Source organism: Cephus cinctus, unplaced genomic scaffold (assembly GCF_000341935.2).
Source record: "Cephus cinctus unplaced genomic scaffold, Ccin1 Ccin1_scaffold0330, whole genome shotgun sequence".
Classification (NCBI taxonomy): Eukaryota; Metazoa; Arthropoda; class Insecta; order Hymenoptera; family Cephidae; genus Cephus; species Cephus cinctus.
The window spans coordinates 3356401-3377080 of NW_014333027.1; the positions used below are offsets into that span (position 1 = coordinate 3356401).

General features: G+C 43.5%; 1 protein-coding gene and 1 long non-coding RNA gene across 19 annotated transcripts in view; one reads left to right on the top strand and one right to left on the bottom strand.

Annotated features, from left to right (window-relative positions):
* The window catches only part of LOC107266630 (nuclear receptor corepressor 2), a 58307-nt gene that overhangs the window by 13941 nt on the left and 23686 nt on the right, over positions 1-20680 (top strand). For 6 of the 18 annotated variants that reach the window (XM_015737288.2, XM_015737283.2, XM_015737284.2 and 3 more), the window contains exons 2-3: positions 9681-9948; positions 19753-20092. In XM_015737288.2, the coding sequence (XP_015592774.1) occupies positions 9681-9948; positions 19753-20092 (608 nt within the window). Of the gene's footprint in view, positions 1-2914; positions 4829-9680; positions 9949-12714; positions 13255-19752; positions 20093-20680 lie in introns of those variants that run through there. The other 12 variants (XM_015737286.2, XM_015737287.2, XM_015737290.2 and 9 more) reach the window with 9 other exon arrangements.
* On the bottom strand, positions 14114-15835 carry LOC107266643. The gene is made up of 3 exons (XR_001537463.2): positions 15537-15835; positions 14906-15031; positions 14114-14783 (listed from the first exon to the last, which is right to left on the bottom strand). It is a non-coding gene; the product is annotated as an uncharacterized LOC107266643 (long non-coding RNA).

Consider the following 20680-nt stretch of genomic DNA (forward strand, 5'->3'; position numbering starts at 1 on the left):
ACCTCATACTTTAAGGGAATGATAGACGAATTTCTAAAAAACGATCTTCCTTTCGTTTCCTTTTATATTTCCTTTTTTTAATTTTTCTTTTCAGTGCGTCATTTGGCACAGCTATCGAATAAAAATTCGAATTCACGTAACGGAGGTATATCCAATTTTCCAATTAGAGGTTATGCGTATCCTATCTGCGTGGAGGATCTTGAAATTCTTCGGAATATAGGTGAAAATAAAGAGTATCGTATCTCTGTAGAGGCCCGAGCCTTTGAAAGACTAGTGACTTACGTAGTACAATGACAAGTATTATTCTTTCCTAATGAGAAAGGTACTATAGACTAGTTCTCGTCGTGTCCGATATTATTATTCCGGATAAGAGCGTGGCATCACTGGCGCGGGTCGAACGCCGGACGTGAGAAACGTTTTAAACCGAACCGCGAGAAAGGTAGAAGTTTTTTTTTCCTATCCAGTTCCTTTTTTTCCATAGCTAAAGTGAAACGGGACATAATAAAAACGTCATTGGCAGTGGCGCGCGTGAATGCATCGTACGTTCCTTTTAAGAGTCTAACAGAGCGTCATGCTTACGTAACACAGCACCTAGGGAATTGCACGCAAAAGTCCCTAGCCTAGAGAATCGTCTAATTGAAAAAGATATTAATTAACGGATCCCAATGCATCTCCAACGTAATCCTGAGTGTATCGTCGAGTCTGTGAATATCGAGCAAATATTCCAAACGATTGAAAACTAGCTGAACAAATGTAACGTTAAAGGAGGGTTAAAAAGAGATAGAGAGATTCCTTTGCTACGCTTCACTGTGCCTGGGGGGTTGTTGGGAAATAGAGGGGGAGGGGACCTATAGGGTCGCAACTAGCAAGTGTAAGTGAAGCCCGGTTTCACGGTTAGGGAGAGAACGTCAAACACTGGAAGCAAACTACCAGGGGGGTGCCGAGCATTGTGGCGCAGTAGACTTCGATCGTGAATTTAGGCGGGAAGCAACGTTGAGATAAAAATTCTGAAAGATAGAGAAATAATGTGCAAAGTCAAAAACAGATGCATTCACAAATTGCCAATCTGCGACGCATCCCATCCTGATTAAATAGACAAAATGTATAAATGTCCATATAAGTTCTTCGTTTGTATTTCCTCTCTCTATATAGTTTATTCAGCATGGTTTTAGTCTCTATGATGTCATCCACGTATGTACATTCGACTCTATCTAAGTTCTACGTCGATCTCTCTGTGTCTGCTTGCTGCTGACTCCGTACCCCACTCGGGCAGTAAGCTTCGTCTCGTTACTGGCGATGTACCGTTATTCCTTCGAGGCGTAACTCGTATTACTGTACACACAGTGGGTAGGCCACGATGGCGTGTTAATGCTGTCGCGAGGCCGAGCCACCACGTTCATGTCGATTCTATCCAGCATTTAACGGTGGTCCTGTTTTTCTACCGCGTGTCTCACGACGTTTGCGTCCCTTTTTCACTGTGAACTCAGGACGTACACAGTGTACGTGGAACGACAGACCAGCTGCTGGAGGTCGTGCTAGTCGTTTTTTGCCTGTTCCTTCAGATTTTTTTTTTTTCTTCAATATAATTATCTTTTTCTTCTATATTACACCCACTCTCCTCTCTTTCTCTCTCTACATTATCCATCTTGTCATTGCTTCAAGGTCCTTCTACGAAATCTTCCCAGGGATCGTTAGAAGTCTCAAGCTCCTTCGAAGTTGTGAGTTACATAGTCTGAAACCAGCCCCATGGTCGGCTTTGTCCTTCGATATGAATATTTTTGGCGACTTTTACGATGCCCTCGGTCGGTAAAAGGAGTTTATTTTGAAATGACTCCGAGAGTTCGTCGGTCAAGTAGAAAACATTTTAGCTACCAGACAGATTAATGAGTGGTATTTTTTTTTTTTCGAGTCATGGGGAGGCTATTTTGATTCTATGGTGTTTACGTAAAACGCTATACATATATCGGCTGATCTCGAGACTTCTATTTGCGCAGTTAGTGACTAAATTTAAAGCAGCAACTCCTGGAGGAAGGCGTATCTCCTCGGTGTTCTCGCAAGATCGAATTTCTGGGCTAGCGACGTTAAGGCGTTACGTCAGGACAGCGGATCGCGATAGGCACTTGCGTGGAGACGAGTTATTAGCATAGGAATCCGTCCAGTCGTCATGCATTCAATTCTGTCTGATGTTTGCTCACTCTAATCTTCCTCATGTTATTCATTTACGTAGACTACGTCGATAGTATTTCCTCGACGTTTCGTCCTTCTCTTTTCTATTCTCACTTCTTTTTCTTTTTCCTTAACCTACCTCCATTATATCCAGGCTATTACTAAGCCGGAGATGATCCTCGGCATTATGGATATCCATCGTCGCGTAACGCCGCCTCCATCCAGTAGATCCCTCAACTCTAAAGGGCCTCTCCACTTAGAATATCCCAGGTCACCATAACGTAAGGTGTTCCATAAGAACAGGAGAGAAGTCCATTGCGCACTTAATATCCGGAACTGCCTCTATAGTCCCCTCTTTGTGCTTATTACTTACATTCGTATTTCTTCCTTATCTTCATATACTCCTTTATGGGACCTATCCCCAAAAGTTCTTGGTTGCGCTCAGGCATCTCTGTGTCTCTTGTACCGGCACTAAGACTAAGCGAGAGCAAGAGAAAGAGAGAGAGAGAGATATATATATATATATAAAACTACCAGCGTACATTGGAGCAAAGTTTTGGAACACAGCCTAAACTTGCTACTATATATAGCTCGCACGATCCCTATAAATAGAAAAAGAAAAAAAAGGTGTAACGAATGTTGAAAAAGTATTTATAAACGTAATCTTAAAAATAATTCTCACCAGTATCATATATTTTCACGTGATCCATTCCCCCGTTCTTAATCAGAGTCGTTTTCTGGGTTTCAGGTATGGCCCGGTGGATCTTGAGGGACACCGAGCAGCAGAGCAGCAATCCCCGGCCGATAAAGCGAGACGACTGAGAATCAAGAGGAGATATTTGCCTTCGTTATCAACCCTGGATCAAAGGGGTCTGTTCGTACACGTAGCGCGCAGTGTTTGAGGCTCTGTGTGAGGTATTAAGGGAGCCCCGGATGAGGATGAGGCTGAGGACGAGGACATCCTCCCGGATGGATAATGACGACGAGGGCGAGTCGCGAGTGGCCGGTGCGTGCGCCGCGAAGTGCCAAGTGTCTCCATGGCAGTGCGACGTCGTGGTGCCTCGACGCCGCTGAGTAAAATCAGCGACACGTGGACGTCGCGACGAGATATGCGGACTTTTGGGCGACAGGGAAAACCGGAAGTCGCCAGAGAGGCCAGGGCGGATCGCGCGCCGCCTAATCGGTGATAGGGGCGCGTACTGATTGATCAAGGAAGGAACTGGCTAGCTCGTTCTACTCCGATACCCAATTGTCATCCAGCACGAGTCGTGCACAGGGGGGGTGGGGGATTGCTGCTTCCTCAACTGTTCCCTATCCTCGCACCCCTTCACCTGAATCTTAACCTGACGATTCTTGCACCGCATTTCACAGCAAATCAGGAAGGTCCCTGCTAATCAGGACCTTGTCTTATACGGAGTTCTGGTACCTGCCATTTATTTTTCTTTATCAACCTGAGCCTGCAGTTTTATTAGAAGATTATCCACGCTCTCCATCCACCTCCCCCCCTCCCCCTCTTCTTCAATTCTAAATCTCACTAACCTCTCCCGCTGACCATTGTTGTCCATCTCCCGAGAACAACAACGTACTCCATTACTCTTTACCGTTCTACTATATGTACATGAGTATATGTATGTACGTACACCTATATCCCGTTCTACTCGTACCCTTTTGTTTTTAAACGGGCACGGTCAACGATACGACTGCTTGCTGTTGTGTATAGATATCCGCGTGAGGATGCGAGATACGTTTTAGAGGAGGAACAAAAAGAGTGCGTGTTACTGTGGGGATATGTGATACGTGTATGTCGCTCTGTGCTTAGATACTGAACGATTCGCGTGTTAACGCCAACGACTATTTGGAAGCGAAGCCGAAAATATTTTGTATTCATTCCCCCTCCCGCCGCTGCAGGCGTTCATCCCGTGTCACGATAACGTCGTTACCTTGGAGGAGGAAGAGGGAACGAGCGAAGAAAGAGGAGAGAGAGAGAGAGAGGTAGAATAGAAAAATTAAGGATCCACGTGGAGATTCTCCGACGTGTTTCATGTGTGTACGCGGGTGTAGTGCAAGAGTATCCTAAATGTCTATACATGTACGTTGACCGTATAGATTGTGAGAGAGTAAAAAGGAGGCCGCGGGTAAACCTGATATGTCGTGTGGCTAGAGGAGTCTTGTAAAAATAGGAATAAAAAAACGGTGACCGAGAGCAAAGGGGAGGACGAGGTGAGAAAGAGAGAGAGAGAGAGAGAGAGAGAGAGAGAGAGAGAGAGAAACAGAGAAGGAAAAAAATTTACAGCTAAAAAATAAGCGACACTTTTACAGTGAGGTAAAATTATTAAAAGCGTTAAATAACAGGTGGCGCGAGCTCTTTAAAGATATTATATTCGGGAATAATAATTGAAAAAAAAAAGAAGTACATAAAAAGAAAAGGTTGTTTATGTATATATATATATACCGTGAGTATATATATATATTTGTATGCTATTATAAATATACATATATATTGTGTGTGTACAGTGAAGTACGCTGGTGAGGTACCTTGTGCGAGGAACCTTATTTGAGTGAGTGTACGCACACACGTCTTGCACGTGTCGTCGTCGCTGAGGCTCGACCACCTTCCTAAGGAAATTCGAGTTCCTTCCTGCCACGGCTGACGTCATTATCGGTGAGTTTTCCCATTGTCTATGCGCCTTTAGTATTAGCTCAGTCGGTAATCGCTCGTGATGGCCTTTGTCATCCATCTCGTCCATCTGATCCATGTCCTCCAGCTGCTATATCGCAGTGCAGTAGATGATTGTGCTAGCATCGTTCAATTACAGAATTAATGCAGAGTCCTTCACGTATTTTCCGATGACTCTAGAAAATCCAGTTGCTCGTGACTAGAGAGAGAATATCCATGGCGTAGTACCATTCTTGAAAGCGTTTCACTGAGATTCTTTGTCTCTGAGGTACAAGATATTTCTATACTATTTTCTGATGCGTCTCCGTGTCCTCTGACCATTCCTGTGGCTTGAATGGATTCCAGGTTTTTAAAACTCTGATTGGGTTATCAGACGTCGTAACAGCACGGTGATGAGCGTCAGGATGACTAAGAGGTTTAATAAATGTTTGGTACAGTGAGTATAGTGCGTGGAGCAGTACGTCCATCACGGAGATGCTTTAGCTGAAAAGGGAGGATGACGTAACCGTGTAGAATGCATCGTCTAAATTCGTATTCACGCGAGTGTTCTTCGTACAGAGGCGACTACCGAACTTAACCATTTGGCATTGGCCAGTAGCATGCCAATAGTACGGCAATGGTACACGGGAAGAGATTGACTTCTTTTAACGTTATCACTCTTAATATCGTTTTCTAATCAATGGTTTTCAATATGCAGTGTCTCCGTCTATGTAGATTTACTAACGCGTACGGCCTATAGAATTTATGCTTTGACGTATGCTATTTTCCCTATGCCTATAGGACGGGTATATCCAATATACAATTCTCTCTACGACTACGTCGTCCAGGACGACTATTCCTGACTATACTGAAACTGGGGGTTCTTCGAGAGATATGATTGATAAGGAATATCGCATGGTGACCGTTTCTATTAAGTTACGGGGATCTTCCTCCATCGTGGCTATAGGCATCTTTGACTGACTGAATCGTCTCTTGGAATATACGTATGCTTGTAGTACGTACGGAGTTTATTTAGCGTTGGAGATGAATAGAGAACACGTAGGCGGGAATATACGAATCAGGCAATGGAAATAGGCCTGAAGCAGGTCGAGGGGATATATTCGTTCCTGCGAGGTTCAATAGGCTGAAAGGTAAAAAGTTCCAAAGTGACAAAGGTTATTGGCGATTCTTCCTAGACCCGGGAGGGGTGGTCTGGGATTTTTTTCAGGTAGAGATAGAGGCGCTCTAGCTCCTACCCTCTCGCTCTAACCACTCTCATCCCTTCTTCTGGTACTCACTCTCCTCCTGTCCTCCCTCTCTGTATTTTCCACCGTATAACCTCTTACTGCCTGCAACCCCTATCTCCCCTCTCAGCTACGCCCCTGACGAGTCGGTCGATACCTGGTGCTATATATATATATATACCGTACTGTACGAGAGACCCACACGGGCACTCCGTGCTCTTCCTTCTCTTCCTTCTCTAGCCTTCGTGTATACCCACGGCACACAGTAACTCCGTATACTTATGCAAGTCATGTTGAATGCGTAGAGCTCTCTTGTCTCTGTGTATATTCACAGAGCCAATAGGGCACAGCAGTTCAGCTTTAATATTTCCAGCAAGTTTTTCCTGAATTTAAGTAAAACGCCCTTTATCGACTGACTTCCGATCGAAGGCTGGAATTTCGAGCGGAAAATATTCTCAACTGTTTTTTTGTATCTGCCATTCGTAGCAGCATGGCTGTCACTGTAGAAATGTCTGCTTTTAAATGTATATTTAGAATATGATTTGTTTACCTGCAAATATTCCGTCTAGTCTTTTTCGCTTGAATCTTTTTGGTTAATGGACCTCGCCCCTTACGCTTAAGATTCAAGAGCGCTGTATCCTGGAGATGACTGAGTACGTCCTGGCGTCAAGCACGTCGGGGCTTAACGAATGAGTCATGGTTAAACAAGTGGTAATACGCGATATCTCATAGTATCGAATTGAATGCTGCAAGGACTAGCAGTTAGTCAAGTTGGATAGATAGTCAGTCAGTCAGTTAGTTATTTAGTTAGTTAGCTAACCAAGTAGCTTTAGTGTGACTAGTCAGTCAGCCGGTTGGCTTCTGTGAACTCAGCAACGGCTAATGCCCAACCAACAGACACTCGGCAACATTGAAGGAAGGCGAACGTAACGACGATTTGTAATGACTTTTTCATAATACGAAACTTTTGTACTTCCCAGCGTTGCCATTTCGTTGGACACAATGCCATAGTTTCTTAAAGTCTAGCACGGCAGCCTCTCCTTTTTATCGAACATCCTCCACGATTGAATGTGCCCCACCCGGCTGATTGGTTATTTGCCGCAAGACTCTGCACCTGCAATACAGACGCCTTATCTTTGATCAGAGTACTGTGATTGATCGTTCACCAAGAAACTCTTTGTAGCAGTGCTAGTAATTTTTTTTGTTATATCGAATACGTTATGAACCTTCCTATTTCTCAGCATTATTCACCAGCGCACAGCTTCGTGTTAATTCTCGGCCGCTGGGCTCTTGCAGACTGTTTTCAGGCAGTGCGCATGCGCGCTGCTCGTAGTACGTCCCCTTTAGTTCAGGTGCCGATGTATCCCAGGACTACGTGAATCATATTCGAAAGTGAAACAAATATTTTCGAGTTTGTTCTTCGTCTCTTCGTTACGATGTTTAAGATCACAAATATTGACTTTATATTACGCGATATTTTTTACAATTATCCATTTATATACATCAGATTATGTGTGCCGTTGCGAATGTTCCTTGATATCTCGAAAGACTCCCATTCCCCCGTTCCCGTGAACGGAATACCAGGAAAAACGTAATCCTACCTGAGTTCACTTTAAACCTCTCGGACCTTATCTACGTCTCTTCCCTGAGATCTGACGAGGCCGATTAAAACCTCATCTATAAATAAACGTAACGTAAGCCTATCGCCATTGGTTCAGTACGTGGGCGTTATCAATGACATTGATGTGTACTTGCCTCTAGTTCTTGCGCAAGAATGCTTTCCCATACAGTTTTACCTGACACGGGAAACTGCAGATGTTTTGTTTTTAAGTTGTGCATCATGCCTTCGTAATTGAACCGCTCGTGAAATTCGCGACGGATTAAATGCTGCTTGGCAGCCCATAGTTGAGCCATTGACCGCGTAGATGTGCTTAATACTTTTTTAAATGAACCACGCTAAGTACCCACATGCTCTTTTATATAGTAGAAGAACCGTCCGGTATTCCCGTAAGCTTTTCAGTGTTCATGTACAGATGATAGAAGATAACGAAGAACTGGCAATGATAGATTAAATGAAAATTTAGCAATTCTATCGCAACGGACTTTAACGATGTGGGAATCGGGTATTCTCGGCAAGTTCCCGCCGTTTTCCTGCGATCTGACGAAACAGCTGTCTTCCTCACTCGCGCATGTGACTACACGTATAAGTGTAAATTACCTCTGCTTTTATGGATGGCCATGTATATATACATATGTATGGACTCTTCTGCTGGCTCTTTACTTTTCCTCTTCTCTTTCTCTCTCTCTCTCTCACGCGCTACCTCGTCTCATCGGTATATCGCTCTCCTTATCCATCTCCTCTCCTTTGTGCAGTATGTGTCTACTCTCCTGCAGCTACCCATCCAGACATGGCGGCTATACGGAAACCCGCTTGAAACTTTAATTTACCGATCGGCGAACTCGTCCTCGTGACATTTTCCAACACGAGGCACGTTGAAGAACATCGAACTTCTAAAAGATTCTTGGCAAATTTCTATCACGTGGATGGCTTGAATATTATTTTATTCCGAGCAGCTCTAGGTTCTCTTGTGTTTTTTTTCTTCTTCTTTTCCTATATAACATTCTCTATTTGTCTTTGACATGTTCTAGCCTGATAATTAAAAATATTGTTATCACAATCTATTCGGACAAAACGTAATTTGTCACGAGTACCAAATACGCAAGCATGGCTTTTTTGATAAAGAAAAAACATACAAGAACATCCTATGCATTAAGAATTCGTAGCTCGTTTCGGGTATACGATGACGGACGATATCCCAGTTCTCACCCTTCACTCGTCCTTGTACATTAGGTTCGACGACGTAATATTTTTCTACGATGCCTCCCGTGTGCATCGGCCCAGCATGGCGTAGCGACGTCAAATGAAAAGGCAATGGCGCCATTCGCAGCGTCACTCTTATTTCATTTTATTGGCATCCGTATACATATATCTGATCGGTACGCTCTTTCGTTTTCTTCCTCATTCCTTGACCGTACGTATTCTATTCTAAAGACGATTTTGCGCCTCTTCTTTTTCACTTAGTCACGATCTCTGTTTTTATTTTTTCACCATTTCCTGGCAGTCTCGGACCTGTTTAAAAATCTCACGTAATTTTATTATTATAGAATTGAAAACAGACGGCATATAGACACAGCCATAGGCGTGGGACTTACTGTTAATTAAAGAATATCTTTGCTGATTTATACTAGGGCGTAGATCGATGGTCCCTGGGCTGATGTCAGTACGGGTAAATAATCGTGACTGTTGGTTCGTTAGTTGGTCGAATATACTTGTGCAGTTATATGCGTATGTGTACGCAATGGGTGTCCATTGCTGGGGCCTTAACACGAGCAGTTGAAAAGACCCTATCGCGATGAGCAGCAGTGTCTCTCAGATGTACCGGTTAGATCTATGAGACGGATTGGCATGAGTGTATGTACATACACAGTGTTCGATCTATGGATTGAATATTTATTAAAGTTGCATGGCTCCGAGTAATCTTTCAAGTTTTTAAATATAATTTGAAATTCTTTACGGAGCGAACCAAGTCCACATTGTTATTTCTCTGTTGCAGCACATAATGCGCTAAGGGTGATGGAGACAGTGGGCAAGCAAGTCCAGGTAGTGAGTGGACTGGGGGTGGGGGGTCCCGTGGGCCCGGTGGGCCCAGTGGGGGGAGAGCTGCATCGGCATCACCACCCCCACCCCCACGAGGGCCATGGCCACTCGCTAGTAACTACGGCTACCCCCACCAGAGGTCAGGCCCAATCGCATCAACCGCAGCCACCACCCCCACATAACCAGCACCTTCCAGCGAGGTCTACCCCTGTTCAGCTGCATAGGTAAGTCATGCCAATCTATAGAAAAGGTTATATTATACTCGAGGATGATCTCTATACGAGAAGGAATGGTGTTTCGTGTTTCTAAGGGTATTCGGTAGGTCGGTATCATTCCGTGTTTCCTGGACAATGTAAAAAAAGATTCCAGGATTCCTGGGAACTCTTTCACTTTGCTTGGACACGCCATGAGGAGTTGTCTTGCCGTATAGGCACCGTCGGTGCCCGAGTTAGACCACAAGAAATGTTGGACTCTCTTAGATGGGCACTCGGATGCCCTCGGACCTCGACGGAAATACCCGAGTCGAGCCGTCATGAGTTGTATCTATTATGTGCGCTCAGAAACCCGACGGCCCATTCGGGATTCTTCGGCTCGGCAAGAGCGCACGAAGTGGGGGCCATCTTGATTTTCGGATACACGTCGAGTTCAGCAACACCGGGAAGTTGCCGCGTGGGGCGATTCCGCCGACGCTTTGACGTCGGACACAAAGCGTAAGTTCCCTAGCGATGCTGGACATGATTTAAAACTTTTATAGGGAATTTCAGGTGGTATCGGATAGCTATGCTTTTTATATACGAATCTAGTGTTGCCGAGAGTAAAGCTTCCAGACTGATGTCACCGTCGTCTGCCTATAAACACAGTCTGCTTCTTACCAATTAAATAAACTGACTTGGAAACATCCTCATTTCGCACGTCGCTAAAAACAACTTTCGTTCCAGGAAAGAATAGGCGTATCTGATGCGTTTAAAGAAGATAGACAGTTGGCTTATCGTTATCAGCCGGTAATGTTTGTCTCGATAAGACCACCTCCCTCTATCTAGTTCTCTCGGCGCATACGTTTCAGCTGGTTAAAACGGGGCTACTACGTCTCTATACGTTCCTGGCTGCTGCTCTCCAGCCCTGACGTTTCTTATCTTCTATTTCGAGGTCTCACTTTTGCATCTCTTATCAGTACTCGCTCTTCTCTGTATTGTCAAACGTCTAGTTGAACAGCATTTGCACACATCCACAGTCACGTTTGTTATACGTATGTATATTAGAAGCCGGTTGGACTTATAAGAAAATTGCGGTACACCACCACTTCCGTTAGGGTATCACACGCGTGTCTTGGACTTGATCTCTCTCCTCGACAAAGGCAATTTTCATTGACAGAATATTATCGCTCCCAATGTCAAATCCGTTCATTCACCATTTTTAACCGTATACACACAGATATCACGTGGATAATTTTTTTGCGTCACAATAAATGTCTTTTTCACTTACGCTGTTACGTATTACGTTATCCCTTATGAATTTTTAATGTTTTCGAAAATACCTCAATTATTCATTGTCCCAGCTACGTCGTGGTTTTTCGTAATAATTGAGTCGAACCTTTTTAAAATAGATTCGCAGCGAAATGCCTTTTGTTTTTACTCATATCATCAGTCGAACTCAGTTTCAGCACGTCCAAACACGCGGAGCGTATTAATAACGCGCAACAACTAAGTAATTTATTATTCTCTGGCATATCGTCGAGTTACGTGATGAAACGACAAAGCGGTCTCTCTTATTCCTTCCCTTAACTTTGTAACGTACCCAGACGTCGTTCACGTCAATAAAACGATTCACTGGAACTTCCAAACTTCCTGCGACTTCCATTTCCCTATACTATCGCTATAGTAATTGTGTTCTGTTTGAATACATCTTTCATCACGTACCATTATAACTTAAAATTTATCTACAAGTAGAGAATGTTTTTGAAAGGTCCATTCTCCATTTTACTTTCTACGTACAAGAATTCCCCTAGACTGTTTTACGTGTGAATTGAGTTTGCGTATAAATGTTTTATGCGGTCTTGTTTTTGTTTCCTTTTTTTTTTTTGTATTTTTGATCAAGATCAAGACTTGCCTTGTCTTGTCCGGTTTTGCCGAGATGAGATGTTCACCTTAGAATTTCGTAAATATTTTCTCACCTACATTTAGCATGGTATTTACATCTTTCTCGAGGTCTCGCAAGGAAACGAGGTGCGTTCGAACGCTACAAATATATCCGAGGCCATCTTTCCTTTAACCAGTTACATAGCTCGTTCTCAATTATCCATAAGGACTTACCAACGATCGGTAACGCCACGTGTTTCAGTGCTACGACCACTGCAGGAGCAGTTTCGTGCAGTATTATTGAGTTTGAAATCTGGGCTAATGTGACATTTTAGATAGTGAAAAGTCACGGTGTTTTTTCCTTCTCGCGAGAGTGAAAACTTGACTAACACAGAAATGTGCTGGGACGAGAATTGGGAAGAGGTTGGAAGGACGAGGAGGGCAGAATCGATCGAAAATCGCACGCGGCTTTATTGAAAGCGTACCCACGACACGTAACGCTCTCGCGTCCATTGATGAAACGAAAATACGAGGGAACGGTCGCGCCATGTAAACTCCGACAAGGCCGACGAAACGGGCGACACGTGTTATATCGTTTTATTCGTGGTGGAAAAAATAGGATTTGTCTTCATTAGAAATGGATCTATGGATGAACATACAAGGAGCGTTACTGCGATTCAATTTGTTTATTGATTGGGTCAGTTAAAAACAAAAATAATAATCGCATTAATTCGCAATTGAAAGTTTCTATTGATTTTCCCTTTTCTCTTGTGATCTTACAAGGAAACGTTGGTACCCGCGCTTCGTGTGGCAGCGTGCTTCTCTCGTGGCCATGGCAAGGCACTGCGCATGCGCACTAACGTCCACCAGTACCGCTACCTGTCGATTCTAACCTCAAACGTCAACGTGCGTGATCTTTAACCTCGTAAGAGTTTTCGATGCTCGTCTCGGCGTTATTGTTTGTCATCTTTCTTTCTTGTTCGTGCGAGATAATGCATATGAAGACGTTTGTTTCATATGTATTTCGATAAAGGACGCTCGGTATTGTTCAATAAATCAACCGGAGGGACGATGATCAGTAATCGTGACACAAGTGCTAGTGCGGTATGACATTCTTATATTGGTTTTTATCCCAGCAGAGCAAACTGACTATTTTTCGTTCTACAATTTTCTAATTGTTATCTGATCATCGCTCTGTATGGATCTACGGACATTAGACACCAAATTCCAGAAGGGTGTTTTGTGGGACGGATTTGTGTGGGACACTTCATGTGGGATTTCATAAGACAATCCATTGGTGATGCTTCTTGAACAGGACGCGAACTGCGAACCTTTACTGTTGGATTTAACGACGCTGTCAACTAGGATACAATTACACTAAGCCAGCAAGCGCTCAACGTAGGCGGACCTACGAAAATTGAGGTTATGTGCCTGTATACCTGCCTGGACGATGAAGTAAGTTTCAATGTTTGTACCAGAAGCGTGAAAATCATTGCTGTGTTTGCGTAGGAGGTTTATGGATCTATAGTGTCACGTGTAGCGTAATATCAATGTATCAGGTGTTTGATGACTAGAATTTGAAACTAGTCGTCATTCGGATGCTTTTTTTTGAGCAGAACGTCCGACTGAGTTTATGTGAGTTCATTGGCTTCACTGAGTTATACTAGCATTATTGAAATAATGCGCAACAGTACTTGAATAATTGCGTATTTGAATCGCGATCACTGTCATGTCATACTGTAGAAATTTTACGTATTCCAAGAGAGAAAATTCCGTATTCCGTTCCCTTGAAAACGTGCCTGAAGTAGAGTCTGCCTGAGTTCGACAACGGATGGCAGGTCATGCGAGAAAGGAAATATAAAAAAAAGAGAAGAAGGAAGAAAGAATGAGAGCAACTGCCGCGTGGAATGGAAAAACAAACCAAAATGTAGTTGTCGGTCGGAGAAATGATTGTGGCCAACTTAATGCGAGAATAATATTGGTTCGTGGATGGACCACGGTTATTTGGCAGTGGAATCATCATTCCCTGGGGGAAAAAGAAGACGAGATATTGGGTAAAGGAGGAATGGGAAAATAAAAGATTCTTGGAGACGCAGTAAGCATGCAGAAAACGTTGCCGCAACGTTAACAACTCGATGACGTCCAATAAGTGTGGTCCCGTTATTTTCGTTGATCATTTCTTTGGCTTTCTGGCTTTCTCATATGTCCAGTATACGTACCCGGATGATGGTTTATCACGATGATTCTGAACTGTGAGGTCAATCCCAAAAGAACACATGACGTCTGATTTTTGTCAGATTACGTAGTCTTTATGTAACTCCGATAAAGGATCTAATGTTACATCAAGGAAACATTCTTAGAGGATCTTACATAGAGACAAATAAGCTAAATGGAGTCATTGGCTGAAATAGACACGAGTGCAATTTTATAGAATTTACAATGAATCTGCGCGTCTCTCTGTACTCTGCATATCATCTTGTCGCGTTTCACCTAAAAGTCAGTACAAATGGATGGAAAAGAGGCCAGCCGTGGCGAGCGTTAAGTTGTACAGCGGGTTTAGGATACGCGGCGCGCGGGTTCCTAAAGTTGCGACGTAACGCCAGGAACGTTATTGGTGGAGGAGGAGGTGACGCTGTCGCAGGGGACGTTGTGATTGGTGGAGGGAGTCCAAGGCCGCACAGTTTTATTTTCTTCTTTGACTTCAACGCCACGGAACAGAACAGAACAGTATTTTTAATAGCTGTAGCTTGGCAGCCATAAGTTCTTTCTCCTGGTTCACTTCTTACTGCGTCTCTTTCTCTCTCTTTCTCTTTCTTCTTCTACAGTTGTCTGTCTCCTTTTCAACACACGTCTCCCAACATGCCAGTCTGCTCTCCTTGAACTTACCGGATTGGATATAGTCGGCGTACCGAGTCAGAACCATGACGACGTCATCTTGCCTCGGACACACTAACCTACGATACCCGACGCGTTGCACCCATAACCTATAAATACGGTAATGTTTCGGTACGAGTTTGCATTAGCGATGTCTTCAACGGAGAATGCGGTATCACATCCGCGCCACTCTACATACATATACCCGCCATACTACGAGCATACCACGTACCTCTATTACGGGACTTCTAGATTCTATTGCTCGCCCTCCGTCCCTTTCCCGGCGTCGGTTCCGACGCCGTTTGATGGCGGCTTTAGATCTTCCATACTTGTCAGTGTCGACAACCTTTTGTAGTACCTACAATTTGCCTAATTTGATTTCAATGTATTTTTCTTATTAACAATGGACATAAATTATTGGTATATTAGCGCTTCACGCATTCTTTGGGTCAAGAATGTGCATGGAATTGACTATGTCTCGAGGCGCCAAGTGAAAGGAAGTTGCCATTCGGTTGACTAGTGATAAAGGAAGGGAAAAAAAAGAGATACCGCCAAAGAAACAAGAAGTGCTCAGTCTCCTGTACAAAGTCATACGTTCATAATCGACGTCACTGTACGTCTTTGTCAGTTCCGTACCAACTCTGTCTCCTTTATTTTTTATTATTGCACAGAGATAGAGAGAGACATTATGACGCGTCAATTGTGCCAGGGTAAATTTACACGACTCACACACATGTATGTATGCTCTTACAGAGCGTTATGAGAAATGAGAGTATGCATGCGCTGCGCATAAGTTCTCCGGCACTTTGTATATTCCCACACTGTGTGAGAATAGCGAAGCTCTTAACACAGAGCATACGTACGTCCCCGTTCGATCCATATCAAGTCCGACGTAGCATGAGCCATTCTCCAATCGTGCTCTTTCACCTTTGAATCCTTTCGTACAGTCGGTGGATACCTATAATTGGGGGGATATTTAAGTCGGTGGTTGATACAAAGGTCGCAAAGGGCTGCAAAGTTGAATAACAATATGGGGAACGTATCTTCCTCACATGCCGTTCCGCAAATAATGCTAAATAAAATTGCGATACTAGTAATCGGCTCGCGGTTCCTCACTCGTAGCTCGCAGATCCGACGCCTCGTGGCGGCGATGCGTACTAATATTTACGGCCCTTTCCGAACTATACGCGCGCCATCTGGCAGATGATGGGTGAGCTTTAGCCCTGTTGACGCATGCGCAGTCTCCTTGGTATCTTCTGCAAGCGAAGGTGGGAGACGGTCAGTGACCGTTACGTCATCAACGTACCGGGGGAACCATCAGCCTGACCGAACCCTGCACGGGCCTCCTCCTTTTCTCGCATAAAAACTGACACAGCCAGTGGCGTTTGATGTCGGCAACAATAACGCCTCGCGATAATCAATATAGGTATAACGTTAATGACAATGCCAGACGGTCTGGATTGTGGCATGTCTGGCCACGAGGAACGCCCGGTCGTGCGTTCTCTGTATCCTAGAATAATTCTTATCACTCGGGTTCAGCTGTCTATCACCTTCGCGGGTCGTTCATTATCCACCAAATTACCCAGCCTTTAACCCCTTTCTCTCTGAATATTGTCTGGAGGATATTTCGGCAACCAATTATGCTTTAGCCATAATGGCGGCTTTAATTTACTGGCATTCGGTCCTGGAAAATCATTCTGGGATGTGCAACGGTTGAGCGGTTTATCGGACGGGAATTCTGTACGAGTAGCGATCTCCCTGGCAACCTGGATTATCCAAATATCTGGCTGCGACACACCTAACCTTTTATTACGCGCAGATAAAGCCACAGTGGAATTCATATTCTTCATTACAAACGTGAAATCTCGGTAAAAGATTCTCTATGCTTTCAACATTACGTAGGTATGTGCACTTTGGGATCATGGTATTTTCGATTTAGCTAATATACATACACCGTGATCACAGTACAATGCTTTCCATTGTCTTTTTATACCTTATTATCTTTCCTTACCTATGGTGTTTTACTATGGTCTCTACTGGATGCAAACTCTATTCGCTTTGTTCGTAATGTACACAACCTCGGCGGGATTATTCCTTGCACTTATTTCAAGTGCACGCTTCACTAGGTATTGTCTGCAACTCAAGTTTGCGTGAACTCCCGATGTGTGTAATTTGAGCGCTGCAAGAGGAGTCTGACCTCTGACACGACGCTGGACAAGGAATGAAGGTGGCTTGACCCGAAGCGAATAATGCTGTCTGGGAAAGTTAACAAGGAGCCTATGTCGGCAAGGGACTAGGGCAGGATAGATTTTTAAAAAAATGTTGAATCGTCCCACGGCGTTACCCACTTCTTCATGAATTTGTCTCTTTACAGAAATTCATTCCGAGCTTCTTCCTTTGTGCGTGTCGTGACTATTTTTTTTACTTTGCTCGACCACAGAAGAATTCTCTATGACGCGCGATAGTTAAAGGAAAAGGATTAATTAAGATATTTTTCTATTCCCATGTGTCAATGACAAATCTAAAAAGTATTAAGGAGCAAAGGCGACGGTATTGCTGGATATGAGAATACATAGGAATTTTCGATATGGAAAAATGTTCTGTTGTTTACACTATTGCAATATTCCCTCTATTATTAAATTTTTGTTCTACTCGCTTTTTATGATGCATGTAATACATGCAACGTAGTGCACTAATTTCAACGAGACTGATGCATTTTGTTCATGACATGTCAAGCATACTGTTTGCACTAAAATTCGCCCTTGTTGCGCCAGCACTCTGTCATGAATATTCTCACTTGTAAATTGTTTATTTTCTCCGCGTTCATGTTTCTTTCTTTCTTTTTCTTTTTCTTTTTTTTCTTTTTTTTCTCTTATGACTCGGCTATGAAAATATTTATCCAGCGTTGCAACGCAGCGTCTGCCTGTGGCACCAGCAGTGTGCATTTACTTCCACAGGGAAAGACGGCGTCGTTTCAATTCTGTGCTTACCTGTTATATTTTTTATTTGTTTTCATTTTTTTTCCAAATTCACATAGAAATCTTTATTTAAAAGTAATTTAAATTTTGGAAAAAGACTCATACGTCAAACTCATTCGTATCGGGCTGTTTGACAACGTTGATATTTTAAAAACGAGAATTTTCATTTCCTGATGCGAACGTGTTTAAATGACAGGAGGATCTGGCAACATTGTCGACAGACAATGTTTTCCAGGCTCGTTCACCTGAGCTTGCGAGCTTACGATTACAGCCGCCGTGTGGCGCTGCCTGCTGCCCACGCTGACCTTCCTCCAGTCTTCTATGCACATGCGTACATTCGCGTCCACGTGCCACGTGCAGCCTGCAACTGGGAATAGTCGGCTGCACTTGCGCATGCCGATTCTCCTCCACCATGTTGCGCTCACAAAATCTCAACCAACTGGAATTCACCCTCGCTCCCCGTACTTTCAATACGTCTTTCTACTGGCTGCTCCCTCACTCAGCTGGGAATGCGTGAAGCGATGGTGGGAGTGTCCCAATCGCTTTTTACGAACTTCCTACGCGAACGGGTTCCTCCATCTAGATCTAATTCCGGTGACGCCGATGCCGTCTCTGTACCGGGTGAACGTGTATGATCGCATCTGCAAAAATCTTGCCCAGACGACTAACGGCACTTTTATATTTCGTGCTTCGCCTTTATGACCCACTTTTCATTACTTTTTAACGTACGCATATACTTCCTGCTAATTAGACATTACTTCAAGTTGAATTATTAGGTAATATGAATTATACCAGCCACAGTTACACCACTGAAGAAGTGTTCACTCTTTTTTAATACTCTCCTTCCTCCTCGATTTTTCATCAGGCTTTTTAACATCTCGCAACTGCATTATCAGAAGGATAAATTGAACCCTCGATACGGAATCCAACACTTGATTGGACTTTGTATGAAATAAATATCAAAGAACCGAATCTAATACGAATCGTAATAAACGATTATGTCACTTTCATGCGACAAAGTATTACTGTTTTCCATCCTACAGCTGTTGCTCACTTCAGTTTATACAGGCATTCGGCACGTTTGCGTAAAACAGAATCTCAAATCATTTTCATATTCCATGTACATACATGTTCCTTGCACAAAAGAAATTGACCGATTCTCACTCAGCGAGCATGCTGATGATTTTTTATTGTCATCTTAAGAACTTACGAGATCGCATGTGTATCCCTGCACAGAGATAAATAAAGAGAAAAAAATAAATAGTCAAAATCCCACGGTATGGTCATATACATAGACCCATATGAGACTATAGGGACTGGCTTTAGTGACTTTTCGAATTGGTTTTCTCGTTTGATTTTTTGGGCCTTTTTTCTTTTAACAGACCCACGCACGAGACACGTGTGTGCTGCCGGTGATGCGTCCAACTCATAACGCGTTGTACGTCCTTTCATGTATTTTTTGTTATCCCTTTCATCTCTCTCGTTTTTTCTTTTTTTGTCCTTCTGTCTTTCAACTGGTTTCTATCTCAGTAACGTCTGCGGTCAACGTGTTTCTACGAATCGTTCTTGATACGACCTAGAAAGTCCGTGCGTGGCTTATAGCTAGACTGTTACGTTTTTGCATGTTGCAGCCCTGTACTTTCGTAACGTAATTAATGTAATCTGCGAAACGCTCTCGTATGCAAATAGCATTATGTGCTGTTCCTATAATAGGTTATAGGTACGGGATGTTTCCCGAAGAAGATTTAAAGTTAATTGGGTCGGGTCAGTTAAATTTTACCTATGATAAAATATCAATGTAAATGCTATGAGACGAAACTGTTTTAGACGATTATTTTTAAGCTGTGAGGAATGACGTATTTAAGTCTTAAATGGTCTAATTTTTTTTTTTATTGAAGGTAGCTTCGACGTGTTTCGGTCAACTGTTTTAGCGCTCTGATGTTAATGGAAATATTAAGATGGTTGGATATTCTAGTTTAGCTGCACCATTTTTTTTTTTTTTTGGAGAAGTTTTATAATTACTGTATAATAAAAAGGTGACAAATACCCACCTCGTCAGTACAACTTTGTATTGCTTGTTTGAAATTTTCTACTGTTTATGGTGTTTCAGGCCGACACAGAATTACAGCAGTATAAAAAGCAGCAGCCCCGTATCACCCAGGACAGTTGGGGGTTCATACGTGCAAGGGGGCTCTGGTGCCCCATCTGCTGGTGGTGCGGTGGGTCCGCCAGGTAGCGGTAGTAGCGCCGGCGCCACGGGTGGCGCTGGTGCTGCCGGAGGTGGGTACGTCGCTGTTCCGGTTCCTGGAGGTCTGCGATACGTCCATCCGTATCCCCCACCACCACCATCGGCACCATCCGCACCAATAAACCACACGCCACCCCCACCAGGTGCCGCGGCGGCCTACACTAGAGACGCCTATCGGAACGCCACCTCAAACGTGAGTTGAACAGGACGAAAGCTTTCGTTTCTTCTACTGTAGGTATCGTCTATGGTAATAATAGGCGGGAAATTAAAAAGGCAAACTGGACGTGTTTTCTATGGTTCTTATAAATGCCTATTTATACTATTGGTTCCGCAGTGCTTATCTGCTTTGAATCGATGAAATGATGCTAACCCGAACCTATTTAGAAGTTGTCTTTGCAGTCGATACAAGATATTTATTTGTTCTAATAGTAGTGGGACACATTCTAGGCTCACAATGTTGGCTTGGTCTCCGTTTTATGATCAGAATTTTATGACATGGTTTGTACGTGGGAGAACGGGCTTGATCTTCGTGTTCCATGGTGAAAAAGTTCCACTCCATCGACAATAAGCTGGGACTAATAGCAGTAAGGCAATATGGCTAACGTGATTCCTGGTATGGATGGGTGAAAGTTGTCTTGGGTTTCTTTTGTCCTTAGATTTTTACCCTTATTTCGAAAATGTGTTCTCTACTCTAATTATCGTGTACTTAACTATTTACATCGGTCGATCACGGTGCTGCATTCACACCTGCGTGTAGTAATTCTTGTATGCGGCCCTGTAC